The following is a 17,385-nucleotide window of genomic DNA, read 5'->3' as shown; positions in this document are numbered from 1 at the left end:
TTAAAGAGTTTTTAAGTAGATTGCTTGAAGAGTAAATCACCTAGCATGAGAAAAGAATATGTATCAGCAGAAATTACCTAAATAGATAACACTACACAGACTGCACCACAGGCAAAATAAAATGAAGATGCCGCTCACTACCTTTGTAAAGATCCTTTTACTCATAGTAATTCTTCCTTCACTAAGAATATTCTAATACCCTGTGTTAAAGCTCTCTGCGTTCTTTCCCTTAATGAGAGCTATGCTCTGGTCTCAATTCAGTTCAGTTCCACCAAGGGCAGATTTTTTTTTTTTTTTTGTTAAAGGGCAGATTTTTTGAGCTCAAAGTGGACAAATGACATGGAGGATTCAAGGCCAAGTAACAGCACTTGTATTCTCTCCTTCTCCTCTCTTTATTAACACTGGGTATTAATCTAACTCAGGCAAATGTGTGTGAGGCGATAAATTGCACCTAAGAAACAACTAAAGAAGAGAAGGGCCTCTCTCTCCAGATCTGGGTGTGGTAGGAACCACAGGTAGAGCAGCCTCTACCAAAAGGGCCGGAAAACTTGTTATGGGCTTCCCTCGTGGCTCAGTGGTCAAGAATCTGCATACCAGTGCGGAAGACAAGGGTGTGATCCCTGGTCCAGGAAGACCCCAAACACAACGCAGCAACAAAGGCCATGTGCCACAACTACTGAGCCCATGCTCCAGAGCCTGGGAGCCACAACTACTGGGTCTCATTCTCATGGCAGGAAGCTAAAGCAAAACAGAAGCGTGGAAAATAAAACATCTCGCTTTGTCCATTCCTCATCTAAGTTCTTTCTCCATAGGTATTTTAAATATTATCAATGTAAGTTCTGTAACATATATATTCACATATTTGTAAGTATTTAGCTGCTTAATTTTAATTTTTTAAACATAAATGGAGATTACAAAAACCTCTTTTTTTTTCTAGTTAACAAAATAATCTGGAGATATTTCCACAACAGCATATTTTTAAAGGCATCACTCTTTTTTTGATCACGTATGTCTATTTACTCAAAAGTAGGATTATAATACAGTACTTTGTAGTTTACTTATTACACTAAACATTATGTTAATACATACAGCTCTACTGACTCCTTTAATAATTGCTTATAACTTCACTGAATTCTGTGATTCATTTTAACTAGTTCCCTACTGATGGTCATTTCGATTTTTTAATTTTTTTCTCCATTTAAACAATGTTGCAGTAAAGACTCTACACAAAAATATTTGCCAACTTGCTATTTTCTTAGGTTAATTGCTAGAAGTGGATTTTTCTGGGTCAACAGATACATTTACATTAAAAATTTTTTAAAGCGTTGCCAAATACCCCTCCAGAGTGATTTTGCCAATCATGTTCTTAACAACAGTATACGAAAGTGTCTGCTTCCTCACACCATCAACATGGGGGATTACCAATCTTCTAATGGTTTCCAATTTAATAAGAAAAAATTAAATGTCATTATTATAATTTGCATCTTTTGACAATCTATTTTTTGGCCATTTGTAATTTTTCTTTTATAATTTCTACGTCTGAATGTTGACATGCTTCACCCACTATTTTTATTGGGATATTCTTAAGAGATCTGTAAAAACTCTTTACACAGCATTATTACATGGTAAAGTCATGTTACACTGAACTATTTCTTTACAATTTTTTCATATACTTATAACTTTGTTTTTGATATCTTTTTAAATTGACTCACGTAGTCAGATCTACCAATACCTTTCTCTGTGGCTTCTGGCCTTGGTGTCATGCTTACAAAGCCTTTCTCTACCTCAAAATCATTAAATCTTCTCTGTTCATACATGTGCACTAAGAATGTCATGTCTGTAACTCTGTTGTACTCTACCATAGATACAACTGTAAAAATGGGCTGGATTTTCCCACAGGCTTACCTTCAACAAATCTAGATACCATTAAACAAAACAAAAGGGCATGTCTGTAACTTAGCAAAACCAAAATTATTCACCTAGAGAAAAGCAGTATGCACTGATATTGAAAAGAAAGGTTCCCATTTCTCAGGATTTTGTGGTATATACAAAGTGGGAAACCAAATAGTACAGTACTAGATTATTTCCATTTATGGAATTATCTAAACAAAAACAAAATAGGCCTTCCTCCTAAGAGAAAGTAACACTACAGGCTGGCTCTGGGAGACTTGATATTCGAAGCAGAAAGAGCGAATGGCCACTTATTTGGCCTATGGTTAGCCTGGCCTATCCAGACCACGCAACATGAGCATGAGCCTGTGTGCCAGCCTCAGTGTCCTCAGGAGCCACGCAGAGGGCGTATGCTGGGTTCTCCAGCTCTGAGACCTCTATTTAACGCCTTGCCACACGCACAGTGGCTAAACCAGCTGAGAACAATGCTGATAATTAGCAACGTCCACAAGGGGCAGCTGCTTTTTCCTACAAGCTCCAAATGCCACATGAACTGTTGCCCAGCAAACACAATCCCATCACCTCCTCTCTCACCTGCTCTACTGAAGTGGCAATGTAACAGGGTTCTGGCCAACGAGATGTGAGAAGTCTTTGGCGGTCTTTCTGAGAAGCTTTTACTGTTCTGATAAAAGAAAATCAATGTGGCTGACACCACTCCTTTCCTCTTCTTCCTACCCAAAATGCATGCTTGATGGCTAAAGCTGCAGCAGCCACCTTGGGACCACAGGGGAAAGAACAAGAGATGCTGGCTCCAATACCACTGAGAAGGGAAAAACACTGCTAGTCATTACCTGCCTCCCCTAGAATTATTCTGCCAGAAAAATAAACTTCTGTTTGCTTATGCCTCTGTAGTCAGGTTCTGTTTCTTATATATCAAGCCCAACATAATCCTTAATAATAGAGTCACCTTCAAGTTATCTTTACATCTAGAATACAGGAGGCCCTCAAAAATTGTGAGTAAATAAATTAGATTCTGGAAAACAAGGCATCCTGGGGACTCAGGAAAAGTCCCACCTAGGAATGGCAGCTGGTCTCCAGACGGTGCAGCAGTGCTGTATCCAAAAGGCGCCCTAATACTTAGACCAGGCTCTCTTTATGTCTGGAATAACAGTGTTACCTGGACGGGTCTGTCTTCCTTTATAAGAACCTGACTTTCCTTTCCTGTTGAAGTAATTTTTTTCATGTCATCCCGACAGAGAATCTAAGAAGCATGCATTTCACTCTATTATTTTAAAAAACAGACTAGATCAAGAAATAGATGAGAAAAAAACAAAACAAAACAAAACAAGCAAAACCAGCTAGACATAACCATTCACAGGCAAGCATAGGAAGTCACAAAGATGTGAGTATAAATTCACTCAGAATCATCCATAAGCTGTTTTGTAATCAGGACAAAAGCAAACAAAAAAACTAATCACCATTGTGTTCAACTAAACCTGCATATCTACTACTTTTCAAGGGGAGGAAATCTGATGGAGTTTAGTAGCAAACTAAATACTCTCAAATAAAAAGGCTAAGTACAGCTTGAGGGATAAAGCTGGCAAAATCCACATGTGCCTACATTATGACCAATAATATCACTTGGTAAAGATTTATGTTTTAAAACGTCTATCACAGCATTACAACAATGATAATTTAAAACAATTTAAATTTCCAAAAATTAGCGGATGGCTAAAATAGATATTACGTAGTCACTTAAATTTTTGAATAATTTTAATGATACTAAATGGTCAGAGTATCCAAAATATTTAAATAAAAAGATCACAAGAGTAGAATATAATTTTAATTACATAAAAAGAAAAACAAGAACATACTGAAAGGGAAACCATAAAGACTGAAAGGAAATACCCTCAGATGTTAAAAGTGGTAATGTCCTGTGTGTGTGTATGTGGTGCGTGTGTGTACACACTCATCCTATCTCCGCACACTGACAGAACCTAGAAACAATGATGCCTAGAATAATGAGCATCTCAGCGCCCAGAACTTGGTTTCTAAAAACCATACTCCATTAAAAACAGTCAGCATTCCTTGGAGAAAGAGTGATTCCAGGACTGGAAATGGGAAAATGTGAGATGAGCCTAGAATACCTTGTTGTGGTGGAAAGTAAGAAGTACTCAAAGAATAAGTGGGGATATCTCAAAAAGATGAAAGCAGCTTGAAAGGACTTCTATTAATCTGAGACAAACCAAAATAAATAACAACAGCAACAGATTCTAACTAACTGAATAAAATAGGAAAGCATGAGTCCATATTGATATAAATGAATGTAAATAATAGAGGAGATATGGCTAGATAAGTAATATTATAAAAATATTATGTTGTAGTAGAATGCCAACTAATAAATATAGAAGGAATGATTCTTTCAAAAATGGATAATTCTTTAATTATCTCTAAATTATGAGTATACTTTTGCATACAAATTTCCAGTTTGCAAAATGAGCATGTACTTCTTTTGTAAAAAATACTCAAAAAAACCCCAAAATTCTTAACATACTCTGAACAAACAAGACATAATGCACATCCCCAGAGCAAGCTCTACACCCATTTTTAAAAGGAGAACATATACATAAAATCCCAAACACATGGAGCAAGTGTGTGTGCACTGTCCCAGCCCATCTAGCTAGAGAAGAGCTCAGATGTCCAAAGCAGGTGGCTAATGTTAAAAACAAAACAGCAAAAACAAAAACCCACCAAAGACAGCACTGAGATTTACAAAAATTTTGTTTTGGTTTTACAGTAACTATGGGAGTGAAGAGATGTTACAAGGACCCTTTCAGTGATGCCGATGACAAATGGTTAACTGATAAGAAGAAACGGAGAGGGCACAGGTCAATACTGGGCTTTCATGAAGCCATTTGAGACATATAATTAATCTATTACTCACCTGGCATCATCATTCATTGTGGTATGGTCAATAGGTGCCATGAAGCTCAACAGCTTGCTAAGCACGTGAAACCTAAATAAAGTAGGAAAAAAACAGGCAGTAACATTAGTAACTATTAACCTAGAAAAGGAAACACATTCTATGAGGTAACAAACTCCACATGATCGCAAGAACATCCGGCTCCAGAGTGAAACAGGGAATAATTTCTAGGCATGTGCCACTCATAACCATAAAAACCCTATTCTCCTATAACAGTGTTATAGGAGAAAAGTCTGATAAGGGCACATTGTAAATGACAGTAGTTCTACACAACTCCATTATATCATGGCCCAAAAAAGGACACACATTTGTGCCCTGAAGCAATACACTAAGCCTTAAACATCACTCCAGACAAGAGATGGTGAGGACCGGATTACCCCATTGTCCCCTTCTCTGCATATATCCTGATTATTTTTCAGCCGGGAGCAGAGGCAGTGGCATACCATCCAAATGGAACTCCTCATCACTCACTAGCACTGGTTCCCGGAGTCAGAAAAGGCTTTCAGAATCACCTTTATTCACCAGTTCCACCAGACCTTTCATTTCACCCTTCTTAAACTAAGGCCTACAACTGCTACGTAGAGTCTACTCCCTACATTTTCAGTCAAGGTGTTATAAAAATTGAAGTTGTGTCAGTTCCATCTCCCACCAGTAGAAAAAAAGAGGTATTTTTATACAAAGTGCTTTGAGATCCTCTGGTGAAGAAGGCTGAATAAATATTTGACCTTACACAGACCAAATTAGAGCTAAGAGAATTCAAAGAAGGTATCCCCTTCTATTTATAAAAGAAGAGGCTGCAGGACATGTCATATAAAATTCTCACCAAAAAAAAAAAACCTCTTCTTGGGCAAAATACTATCCACACAAAAATGATGTAACATATGTGTAATGTTTCACCATTTAAAAAACCATTTTTACCCACATCAAACAATTTGATTCTCTACCACTAAATAGCCAAGCCTCCCAAATTTCAATCTTTAAAAAATGAATTTTAAAGACTAATAGTGATAAGATTTTTCCCATTACAAGAGTAATATAAAAAAGCATAAATCCATTACAGAAAATTTGGAAAACCAACTAAGTACACAAAAAATGCATACATATTCTTTCATCTACAGAAGGACTGTTATGAATATGTATTAATATTATTAATATTTTGGTTAATTATGTTCATTTTACATAGTAATCCACACAACACAATTTCCTATTCTTTTCTTTCACTTAGCATTGTATCTCCATAGCTGTATACAAAATTCCAGGAAGTACTATAAATATATTTTCATATTTCTGAACAGTTGTATTGTTTCCAATTCTTCACTTCTTATAAGACGCAAAAACAAAATCTCTGTTCATCATACTTCCTTTATGCCCATTACCTCCTAATTATAAAAAGTAATATATAATTACAAATTCAGAAATACGGAAAGAACTGACAAGTCCCCTGTAATCTCTAGAAATAATCACTGTTAATTAAGTTTGCCTGTAGCATTCTCCATATATAAGACAAATATAAACTTAATGTATTTTCACATGCTCATGCATCATGCGTTTTTCCACTATGTCATACTGTATTCTTTTTAATAGTTCCAGAATATTCTGTTGCATCAATATATTGTAATTTACTAAACCTCCTATTGATAAGCATTTATACAGTCTTCCCCCTTATACTTCCCTGGTGGCTCAGATGGTTAAGCGTCTGTCTACAACGTGGGAGACCCGGGTTCGATCCCTGGGTCGGGAAGATCCCCTGGAGAAGGAAATGGCAATCTACTCCAGTACTAATGCCTGGAAAATCCCATTGACAGAGGAGCCTGGTAGGCTACAGTCCATGGGGTCGCAAAGAGTTGGACATGACTGAGTGACTTCACCCCCTTAAAAAAAGCATTATAAACAGTGCTAAAGTGAAGATTCTTTTCTTTATTTTACTGAAGCATAATTGATTTACAAAGTTTTGCTAATTTCTGCTGTATAACAAAGTGATTTTGTGTGTGTATATATATATATATATACACACACATATGTGTGTATATATATATATATATATACACACATATGTGTGTATTTAACTTATATGCAGAGTACATCATGCGAAATGCCTGGATGAAGCACAAGATGGAATCAAGATTGCTGAGAGAAATATCAATAACTTCAGATATGCAGATGACACCACCCTTATGGCAGAAAGCGAAGAGTAACTCAGAGCCTCCTGATGAAGGTGAAAGAGGAGAGTGAAAAAGCTGGCTTAAAACTCCACATTCAAAAAATGAGCATCACGGCATCCTGACCCATTACTTCATGGCAAATAGATGGGCAAACAATGGAAACAGTAACAGACTTTATTTTCTTCGGCTCCATAATCACTGCTGATGGTGACTGTAGCCATGAGATTAAAAGACGCTTGCTTCTTGAAAGAAAAGCTACTACCAACCTAGTCAGCATATTAAAAAGCAGAGACATTACTTTGCCGACAAAGGTCCGTCAAGTCAAAGCTATAGCTTTTGCAGTAGTCATGTATGGATATGAGAGTTGGACCGTAAAGAAAGCTGAGCGCCAAAGAATTGATGTTTTTGAACTCTGGTGCTGGAAAAGACTCTTGAGAGTCCTTGGACTGCAAGGAGATCAGATCAAAGTAAAGGAAATCAGTCCTGAATATTCATTGGAAGGACTGATGCTGAAGCTGAAACTCCAATACTTTGGCCACCTGATGTGAAGAACTGGCTCACTGGAAAAGACCTGATGCTGGGAAAGATTGAAAGCAGGAGAAGGGGATGACAGAGCATGAGATGGTTGGATGGCATCACTGACTGGATGGACATGAGTCTGAGCAAGCTACCAGAGTTGGTAATGGGTAGCGAAGCCTGGCATGCTGCAGTCCATGGGGTCGCCAAGAGATGGACATGACTGAGTGACTGAACTGAACTGATATATATACACACACACATCTATACACACACGCATTTTTTTTCATATACTTTTCCATAATGGTTTATCACAGGGTATTGAATACAGTTCCCTGTGGTATACAGTAGGATCTTGTTGCTTATCCATTCTAGGTCGCCATGCCCTCCTCCAGGGGACCTTCCCAAACCAGGGATCGAACCCACATCTCCCACATTGTAGGCAGATTCTTTACCACCTGAGCCACCAGGGAAGCCCTTTAATGTCTTTTAGGCTTCACCAAACTTCAGTTTTCATCTGAAAAAATGAAAACTATTTCTGGCTATGTCCAAAGACAGGTTTAATTCACTGTCTAGACAAAGACTATGAACTATACCCAATAGTTGCGTTGTCTGATCCAGGAGTCATTGGCCACAGGTGGCTTACTGAACACTGGAAATGTGCACCAGATTTTGAAAATTTCAGATGGAAAAAATGTAAAATATATCACAAATAATTTTAAAACAATAAATTGTTAAAATACTATAAGCTAGATATTGGGCTAAATGAAATGTATTATTACTTAAGTACACTTATTTCTTTTTCCCCCTTTTTAATTGCAGCTACTAGAACATTTAAAATTATACATGTAACTGAGGAACCTATTTGCAGGGCAGGAGTAAGAGCCCAGACTTAAGAGAATGGGCTCGTGGACACAGCCGGGGAAGGAGAGGGTGGGACAGACTGAGAGAGCAGCCCTGAAACATACGCATCACAAGGCATGAGAGAGACAGCCAGGCAAAGCCCCTGTATAACAGAGGAGTTCAGCCTGTGGCTCTGGGACCTGGGGGGACGGGGCGGGAAGGGGTATTACAATCATGGGTGTGCTGATAGCTGATTTATCCTATACACGGAAGAAACCAACACAACACTGCAAAGCAATTACCTTCCAATTAAAAGAAAATTTAAAAAATTACACATGTAAAGGTACTTTTTATTGGATGGCACTGCTCTGTGGAATATCTTTATACTTTAATACAATATATTCAATAACTAGTAACTGCATGGTGAAGGACAGGCTTTTAAGTAGTAATCAGATTAAAGATGATTTAATACAATGCATTTTTACCTCATCTCAGTGCTGAGGATGGATGCATGTTTTAGTATTAAAATTACCAACCATATTAAGAAGGAATAAATATAATTTTGTTGCAGAAGAACACACAAACACAAAACACAGTATGACATTTCATTATTAAAGGCCTGAGACTTTAATTCATTTACATTAAGATTCTGCTTAAATCAGGATCAAATCCACTTACAGATAATGCTGAGTAAAATACTGGGAATTAATAATCATAATTATTTCCAAAACCCAGCATATTTCCTTTTTTTTAATGTTATTTTCTAGCATCCAACTAGCAAACTGCTAACAACCAATCTGACCATGGTGACGCCACTGACCTGCTATCACTGAAATTAATGTTTCCACAAGGCCATGTTCACCTTTGCTATGGTATTTCTTTTTTTTCCAACCCTACCACAAACATACCACCCTTATGGCAGAAAGTGAAGAGGAACTAAAAAGCCTCTTGATGAAACTGAAAGAAGAGAGTGAAAAGGTTGGCTTAAAGCTCAACATTCAGAAAACGAAGATCATGGCATCCAGTCCCATCACTTCATGGAAAATAGATGGGGAAACAGTGTCAGACTTTATTTTAGGGGGCTCCAAAATCACTGCAGATGGTGACTGCAGCCATGAAATTAAAAGACGCTTACTCTTTGGAAGAAAAGTCATGACCAACCTAGATAGCATATTCAAAAGCAGAGACATTACTTTGCCCACTGCTGCTGCTGCTGCTAAGTCGCTTCAGTCGTGTCCGACTCTGTGCGACCCCATAGACAGCAGCCCACCAGGCTCCGCCATCCCTGGGATTCTCTAGGCAAGAACACTGGAAGTGGGTTTCCATTTCCTTTTCCAATGCATGAAAGTGAAAAGTGAAAGTGAAGTTGCTCAGTCGTGCCCGACTCTTCGCGACCCCATGGACTGCAGCCCACCAGGCTCCTCCATCCATGGGATTTTTCAGGCAAGAGTACTGGAGTGGGGTGCCATTGCCTTCTCCAACTTTGCTAAGGTCTGTCTAATCAAGGCTATGGTTTTTCCTGTGGTCATGTATGGATTCGAGAGTTGGACTGTGAAGAAGGCTGAGCGCTGAAGAATTGATGCTTTTGAACTGTGGTGTTGGAAAAGACTCTTGAGAGTCCCTTGGACTGCAAGGAGGTCCAACCAATCCATCCTAAAGGAGATCAGTCCTGAGTGTTCATTGGAAGGACTGATGCTGAGGCAGAAACTCCAATTCTTTGGCCACCTCAAGCAAAGAGCTGACTCATTGGAAAAGACCCTGATACTGGGAGGGATTGGGGGCAGGAGGAGAAGGGGACAAAAGGATGAGATGGCTGGATGGCATCACCGACTCAATGGACATGAGTTTGAGTGAACTCCGGGAGTTGGTGATGGACAGGGAGGCCTGGTGTGCTGTGATTCATGGGGTCGCAAAGAGTCGGACACGACTGAGCGTCTGTACTGAACCACAAACAAAGAGCAATGCCTGCCCATGGTGGAACCTAGTACCAGTGATGACAGCTGGCACACCACCAGCTCTTCTGGAGGTCTAATTTAAAGGAAGTTATTTACGACATGTATTCTCATCTATCCTGGAGAAGGAAATGCCAACCCACTCCAGTAATCTTGCCTGGAGAATCCCATGGACAGAGGAGCCTCACAGGCTACAGTCCATGGGGCTGCAAGAGTCTTGGACATGACTGAGCAACTAAACCTATTCTCATCTAGCCTAGGCCCTTTGTTAAAACCTTCACAGCAGAGTTCTAATGTAGCCTAGATATCATGTCGGTGTCTCCTAAGTCCTAGCCACAGAAACAACTCAAGAGCCACAGGTTAGAAGTAGACTCTGGAATCAGACCAATTAGCTTAAATCTATGTTCATGATTACTAGCTCTGTAACAGTGGGTGAGTCACTTATCTGAAGTACTTTACATGAGTTAGCTAATTTCAATCTGCATGACAGTCCTATGGAATGTGCCTTCTATTATCATACTGGCTTGACAGATGAGGAAACTGAAGCACAGAGAGATGTTAAGTGACTTGCCCAAGGGGTCTCAAGGCCAGTCAGTGCAAGAGTCAGATTTCAAACCTGAACATTTTAGCATCGGAGGATGTGTCTTTTCCACTTCTGCATGTAAACTGCTCTGCAGTGCCCGACAGAGAGAGTTTTATAAATGTTAGTTGTCGTTATTGCTATATATGAACATCACTGATTCTGACCACATCCCATACGGTCATGGTCACAAAGAGAGCCTCGATGAATACAGGTGATGGAACTGCAACACAGTTCAAAGCATGTGACCTTATTTATCACTTTTCCTCTTACTTCTTGTGCTGTGCTATACCTGCAGACTTACGGGAAAGTTCCCAAAGTAGTGCAGAGTTCATGTACACCTTCACCTAGCTTCCTCGAATGCTAACAACTTACACCAACGTAATTATCAAAATTAGGAAATTAACACCTGTACAGTACATTACCTAAACCACAGGCCTTATTCAGTGTCACCCATTTTTTGTCCCACTGTCCTCTGTCTTTCCAGGATCCGATCTAAGGCCCCACAGTCCAGCTAGCTGTGATGCACTGCTCCAATCTCTGACAGGTGCTCAGGCTTCCTTGTTTTTCAATGACTTGCTATAGTCCACAGAATAAAGTCCAAATGTCGAGCATGACCACGATTTAGCACCCACTTATTCACACAGTCTCACCTCCTGTTACTCCCTCATATTTACTTCAAGTCTGCCAAAACAAATGAACTTTGGTTCCCAAAACAGACGGAGATATTCTCAAGCCTGTGTTGGGCAAACATTATTCTTTTTGGCCTTTCCATAGGCTAACTCTTCCTGGTCTGCTCAGTGTCAAGTGTGAATGCTGCATCTCACAGAAAGTCTTACTTGATAAGCGGGTTAATTTTACTGTCATGATCATCCAAAAACATGTCTGTGAGGCACTAGAGTAGGCAATAAGGTTGGAATTAACTTGAAAAAAATTAGCACAATTCTTGCCCTCAAGGGACATACAATTATAGATATTTGCTCTAGCAGCCTTAAAACTCACAAAAATACAGTAATGTAGAAAAAACATCTTTTGCTCTTTTCAATTCTTTTGAAGAGCATATATTTGCAACAGCAATGCCAATAGGTAAACACAAGAGAAATCAAAGACTCTAACACTTTCAAATGTTTATTATGTACTAGACATATACACATTATTTGAATCCTCAAATCAAATCCATCCCTCAAACCAAATCAGGCTTCCTTGGTGGCTCAGACAGTAAGTAAAGAGCCTGCAATGTGGGAAACCCAGGTTTGATCCCTGGATCAGGACGATCCCCTGGAGAAGGGCATGGCGACCCACTTCAGTATTCTTGCCTGGAGAACTCCATGGACAGAGGAGCCTGGAGAGCTACAGTCCATGGGATCACAGAGAGTTGGACACGACTGACTCTCTCTCACACACATACACACACAGGGATTAGTATTTCAACTTATTAAATAAGTAAAGTGAGGCTCAGAGAATAAAGAGCAACCAACATCATACAGCCAGACAGAGCCAGTCTCCTGACTGAAATCCTGGGCTCCTCCCTCGAGAGAACATTTAAAGCCTCACAGAGCTGTTAATTAATTAACTAGAAGTATAGTTGATCTACAACATTGTATTAGTTCCAGATATACAACATTGTGATTCAATATTTTTATAGATTATACTCCATTTAAAGTGATTATAAAATAATGGCTATATTTCCCTGTGCTGTTCAATTTATCCTTGCTGCCATTTTATTTTGTACACAGTAGTTTGTCTTTTAATCCCCATATCCCCATCTCACCCCTCCTTCTCTCCACTGGTAGCCACTAATTTGTTCTCTCTGTGAGCCTGTTTCTGTTTCGTCGTGTACATTCATTTTATTTCTTAGATTCCACATGAAAGTGATAACATACATAGAGTGTATGTCTTCTTCAAAGTTCCAATTTTAAAAGTGCACTATTGGAGAAAAGTCTAATCTCAAAATTAAAGAACAGGTATTTATTCAGCCCGATCAATTATAAAGTACTAGTAGTAACCTTCTTCTTTAAATCCTATCAGGGATGGGGGTACAGAAGAGACAGGTGCCAATGAGGCACACAGGTGAGTGAGCAAGTAAACGAACATCCCAGTAGGAGACTGATGCAGTCTTGGGATAACAGCAGTAACAATAATAGCAATAATGGCAAAAACACACATAGTGCTTGCTATGTCCCCCGTTGTGGTACTGTGTGAGTCACTTAGTCGTGTCCGACTCTGTGTGGCCCCATGGACTGCAGCCCACCAGGCTCCACTGTCCATGGGATTCTCCAACAAGAACACTGGAGTGGGCTGCCCTGCCCTTCCCCATGCTGTGTTCCTGGGGCTAGTCTAAAAGCGGTACATACATGTCCTCGTTTAATCCCCATAGCAACCCTACAAGTCTGGTACTATTATCACCCCCAGTCTACAGATGAAGAAACTAGAACAGAGAGTTTAAGGGTCTTGCTCAGAGTAACTACTAATTGGTGTCAAAGGTGGGATTCAGACTTAGGGAGTCTGGCTCGAGTCCATGCTCTTAACTGGTAGGTACACTGATAACAAACTTGGGAGAAGCAGAAAGGTTTGGAAACTTCAGCACATGAAAAAGGTTAAACAAATTGTAACAATTTAACCTGAGATTTAAGAAAAGTGACTTTCAGTCAAAAGATAATGAAATGCTGCTTTGCACTTCTTCGAACTTAAAGAAAAATAAGCATTTCCTGATGAGTTCTGTTAAATACTAAAACAAGTTAATTAAAGTAGTGGAATCTGCTTCTCTGAAGATACTTAAAAATGAGATAGATCCACATTTGTCCAGAAATAATTTTAATGACAGGCAGGCTCTAACAAAAATGTGGCATTAGCTATCTGCCTAAAACTGGCCTAACACAATGAGTTTAAGATTTTTTTTTCAATGTGCACTTGAATTACAAGTAGTTTCTTCGATACTGAGGCCTTGTGTGAGTGATATTATGTAATATATAAAAATAGTTACAAGGAATCTCAGTCTGAAAGCACGGCAATGTCACTTCTCTGGTTCCTTCTTTGTTCCCATTCTTTTTAAGACTTTCAAGGGCTCACAGGTTTGAGGGCTCTCCTCCACTCAGATATATTTCTGTATTCTCATAAAAGTTCCACTCCTCATCTCATTTAAGCACAGTGTTAACAATCTCTGGAAGCCCTCATTTTTTATCTTTTTAGCATACTAGGTACATGTATGGCATCATGAAAATGGACCAATATAATTCTGCTTAAATAAGATGCCAAAGTACAATTTTTACATTGTAATAAGGAAATCATTTTTCAAAACTAAAGTGAAAGTGAAAGTGAAGTCGCTCAGTCATGTCCAACTCTTTGCGACCCCACAGACTGTAGCCTACCAGGCTCCTCTGTCCACGGGATTTTCCAGGCGATAGTACTGGAGTGGATCGCCATTTCCTTCTCCAGGAGATCTTCCCAACCCAGGGCTCGAACCCGGGTCTCCCGCATTGTAGACAGACGCTTTACCATCTGAGCCACCAGGGAAGTCCTTTCAAAACTAAGGCAATTTCAATTCTCTTGTCTTCTTTTTTGATTATGTCTCTTTCAGGGAAATACAAATATTATTCAAACTATTCATTCACAGCAGTAGCACAAAAAGTAACTAACACTTTCCATTTCAGAGTAAGAAAAACTGAATCTCAAAAAAGTCTCAAATATTGCTCTAGTCATTTTTCTGCTCCTTAAAAACAGAATCATAAGAATAGAAAAAAATGTCATAGCCAACATCCAAAAGAAGAAGTAATAACACACAATGTTAACATTTGTTCTAAAAAGTAACTCACCGAAGTTTCCTTCCTTTGCTGGCTTTTCTGTCTACTTTCTTGTGGATTTTGCTTCGTAGCTTCTGGATTGCAAGCCATTGCCTGGGAAATTCACAAGTGATGTTATGCATCATCAATAGAAATAGTTACACATGTTGACAAATCAGAATTTTTCTCACTAACAACACTGCATAAGGAAATCATTCAACGTACACCAAGCTCCCCAAGACAGACTGGGGCCAAGCGACTAATCGATTGAAGAGGATTTGTGCAATGGTAAAAAAACAAATGGCAGCTGGGAAATTCTCCAGCAGATTTGGTGAACAATGCTCCTTAGTATGTGGAGTTACTGTGCCAAGCGCTAAATCTACCAGTCTGCAGGGAAACCCATCAAACTGAGTGTAGCTGCTTGGGTTTGCTGTTGATGTTTAGTTGCACAGCCCATTCTATGACTAATATTGCACCTGCTGTTCGGTTTGAACATGCGAATTCTTTAAATCTAATTTTCCCATTGTCAATACACCGCTGCTTTTCCTTGTGCTTTCCATTTTTTCTAAGTGTTAAGAATTATCTGCTATTGATACTAGTTTTATAGTCATTTTATTTAATTTTCATTTCAGCTACATTATTTCAGAATGTGTTGCTTAAAGGTAAAGGGCTTTCCCCTCCCCCTCCAAAATAATCTCAATACCAGGAGCCCCCAAATAATCTCAATACCACTGTCACACTGAAAAAAAGTTAACTACCAAATATTCAGTCAGCCTTTGAATTTTCCAGATTGTCTCAATTTTACAGTTAGTTTGTTTGAATCAGGATCCAAACAAGAGTCATATATTCAGCAAGTCATTTTAAATTAAAAGAAATTCATTTTTCAAATAAAGGATACTGGGCTAAGAAAATCTTCATAAATTGCTTATATGAACAAAATGTGGGGGGGAAATGGAGAAACAGCAGCAGTTGGTCATCTTACCTGACTCAAATGAAAGTTCAACATCAAAAAAAAAAATCTAGGGAAATCCAATTACTGTAATCTTAATATAATCTTAATTACCATAATCTATTTTATTGTAAAGTCAGAGAGATGTACAATATAATCACCACTTAAATGCAATTTGCTCGATCACATTAAATTTATAGTGAACAGCTCTCTATAGCATTTCAGTGATATATAAAATATTAACATCCTATCCTAAAATTCAAAGGTTTTACTCATATAAAATTATTCCATCAGCACAAATTTTTCCTTGTGATCTCTCAGAATGCTGCTCTTCCCCAGAATCCCATTCTGACACCTGCAGCTTTGGTTTCCATTTATGCTCTTGCAAGTTACGGCTCATGGCTATTTAAATGTACACTATTCATTAGGTAGCACTTTAAATGTCCTTTTTGTTTTCCAACCACAGGATGAAGCATACGCACAGGGGTCTCCCTTCACTGTGTTCCATCCTACCCTGACATCTGGGCAATGCTGCCGAGTTCTACATCTAATTGTGCGGCAGCTTTCACTGAAGGGGCAGAGGTCTAAATGAGAGCAGACTCACAGACCGAGAAACAGGTTGTGCCCAGTGCCAGGTCCTGACAGCTGAGAGCACACATTTTTATCCACTGATCAGAGGCTGATACAGATCTAATTTCAATGCAAAGAGCTTAAAATGGACTTTGTGAAACAAACCCTAAAATAAACACTTTACAGGTAGGTATTTGGTAATCTCTTAATCAAATTGTCATTCAAGTTATGGCAATGTAGAGGAAACAATTTCCATCACTTTGTCTACTCTTGTTATCATGCTTAACTTTTTTTTTGGTGGCCACGTCACACAGCTTACAGGATCTCAGTTCCCCAACCAGAAATTGAGCCCTGGCCAAGGCAGAGAAAGCCTGGAATCCTAACCACTAGGCCACCGAGGAACTCCCAGCTTTCCTAAATATAGAACCAGTCGTTGCCTTGGAAGTAGAATTAAGGGGACTCAGATGGAGAAACTATTACACAGGCTGCCTATATGAACAGAAAGCCATTTCCAAATTACCTTCCCATGGCCACCTGATCATTGGGGTCCAAGGAGCTGGTCTTCCGTTCTATGAGTTCTCGGAGGAGCTAGGGGAAAAAGGAAAGCAGGTGACTTATTTATCATCTCCCAGCACCAACTGACTTTAAAAGAGCACGGGAGGAATCCTGAATGGCACAGTGACAGCTCTGAAACTACAATCAATAAGGGACAACCCAGTGGCAAAAGCATGACCAAATTCCCATTAACCCTTTCATATTTATATATCTTTAAAAAGGTCGCTATCGCAATAACTGAAAGCAGAAGTCCATTTGGAAGACTTATTGTCCTGCAGTTCATCTCAAACGGATCAATGAGTATGCAACATCCCCTTTCGTTGTTTTTATGATTAGTCTTGTCTTCCTCGTTGATATCAATGGAGAATCTTTAAAAGGTCAGGTGGGAAGGGCTCGGTGGTGAAAAGGAAAATGCATCGGCTTCCCACCCACATGATAATGGTACATGGTTAACTTCTGACCTATAACCCCAGCAGTCAGGATAGTCTTCTTTAGGCAAAAAGCCTTTACTGGATATAATTAGAACTGTGGACTTTCTGCTCTTGCCTTCCATACCTAATACTCTACCATGCTTACGAATAAATGTTTTAACCATGCAGTCTGCAA

The 17,385-nt window shown here is 39.1% G+C and overlaps 1 protein-coding gene across 1 annotated transcript in view; it reads right to left on the bottom strand.

Annotated features, from left to right (window-relative positions):
- The window catches only part of AATF (apoptosis antagonizing transcription factor), a 111,018-nt gene that overhangs the window by 20,641 nt on the left and 72,992 nt on the right, over positions 1–17,385 (bottom strand). Inside the window, exons 9-11 of the mRNA XM_068978096.1 lie at positions 16,745–16,812; positions 14,739–14,819; positions 4,835–4,906 (exon numbers count right to left, since the gene is read on the bottom strand). Of these exons, the coding sequence (XP_068834197.1) occupies positions 4,835–4,906; positions 14,739–14,819; positions 16,745–16,812 (221 nt within the window). The remainder of the gene's footprint in view (positions 1–4,834; positions 4,907–14,738; positions 14,820–16,744; positions 16,813–17,385) is intronic.

This window comes from Capricornis sumatraensis, chromosome 8 (assembly GCF_032405125.1).
Source record: "Capricornis sumatraensis isolate serow.1 chromosome 8, serow.2, whole genome shotgun sequence".
Taxonomy (NCBI): Eukaryota; Metazoa; Chordata; class Mammalia; order Artiodactyla; family Bovidae; genus Capricornis; species Capricornis sumatraensis.
The sequence above is the reverse complement of the archived record's forward strand: the minus strand, read 5'-3'. Positions and strand labels throughout refer to the sequence as shown.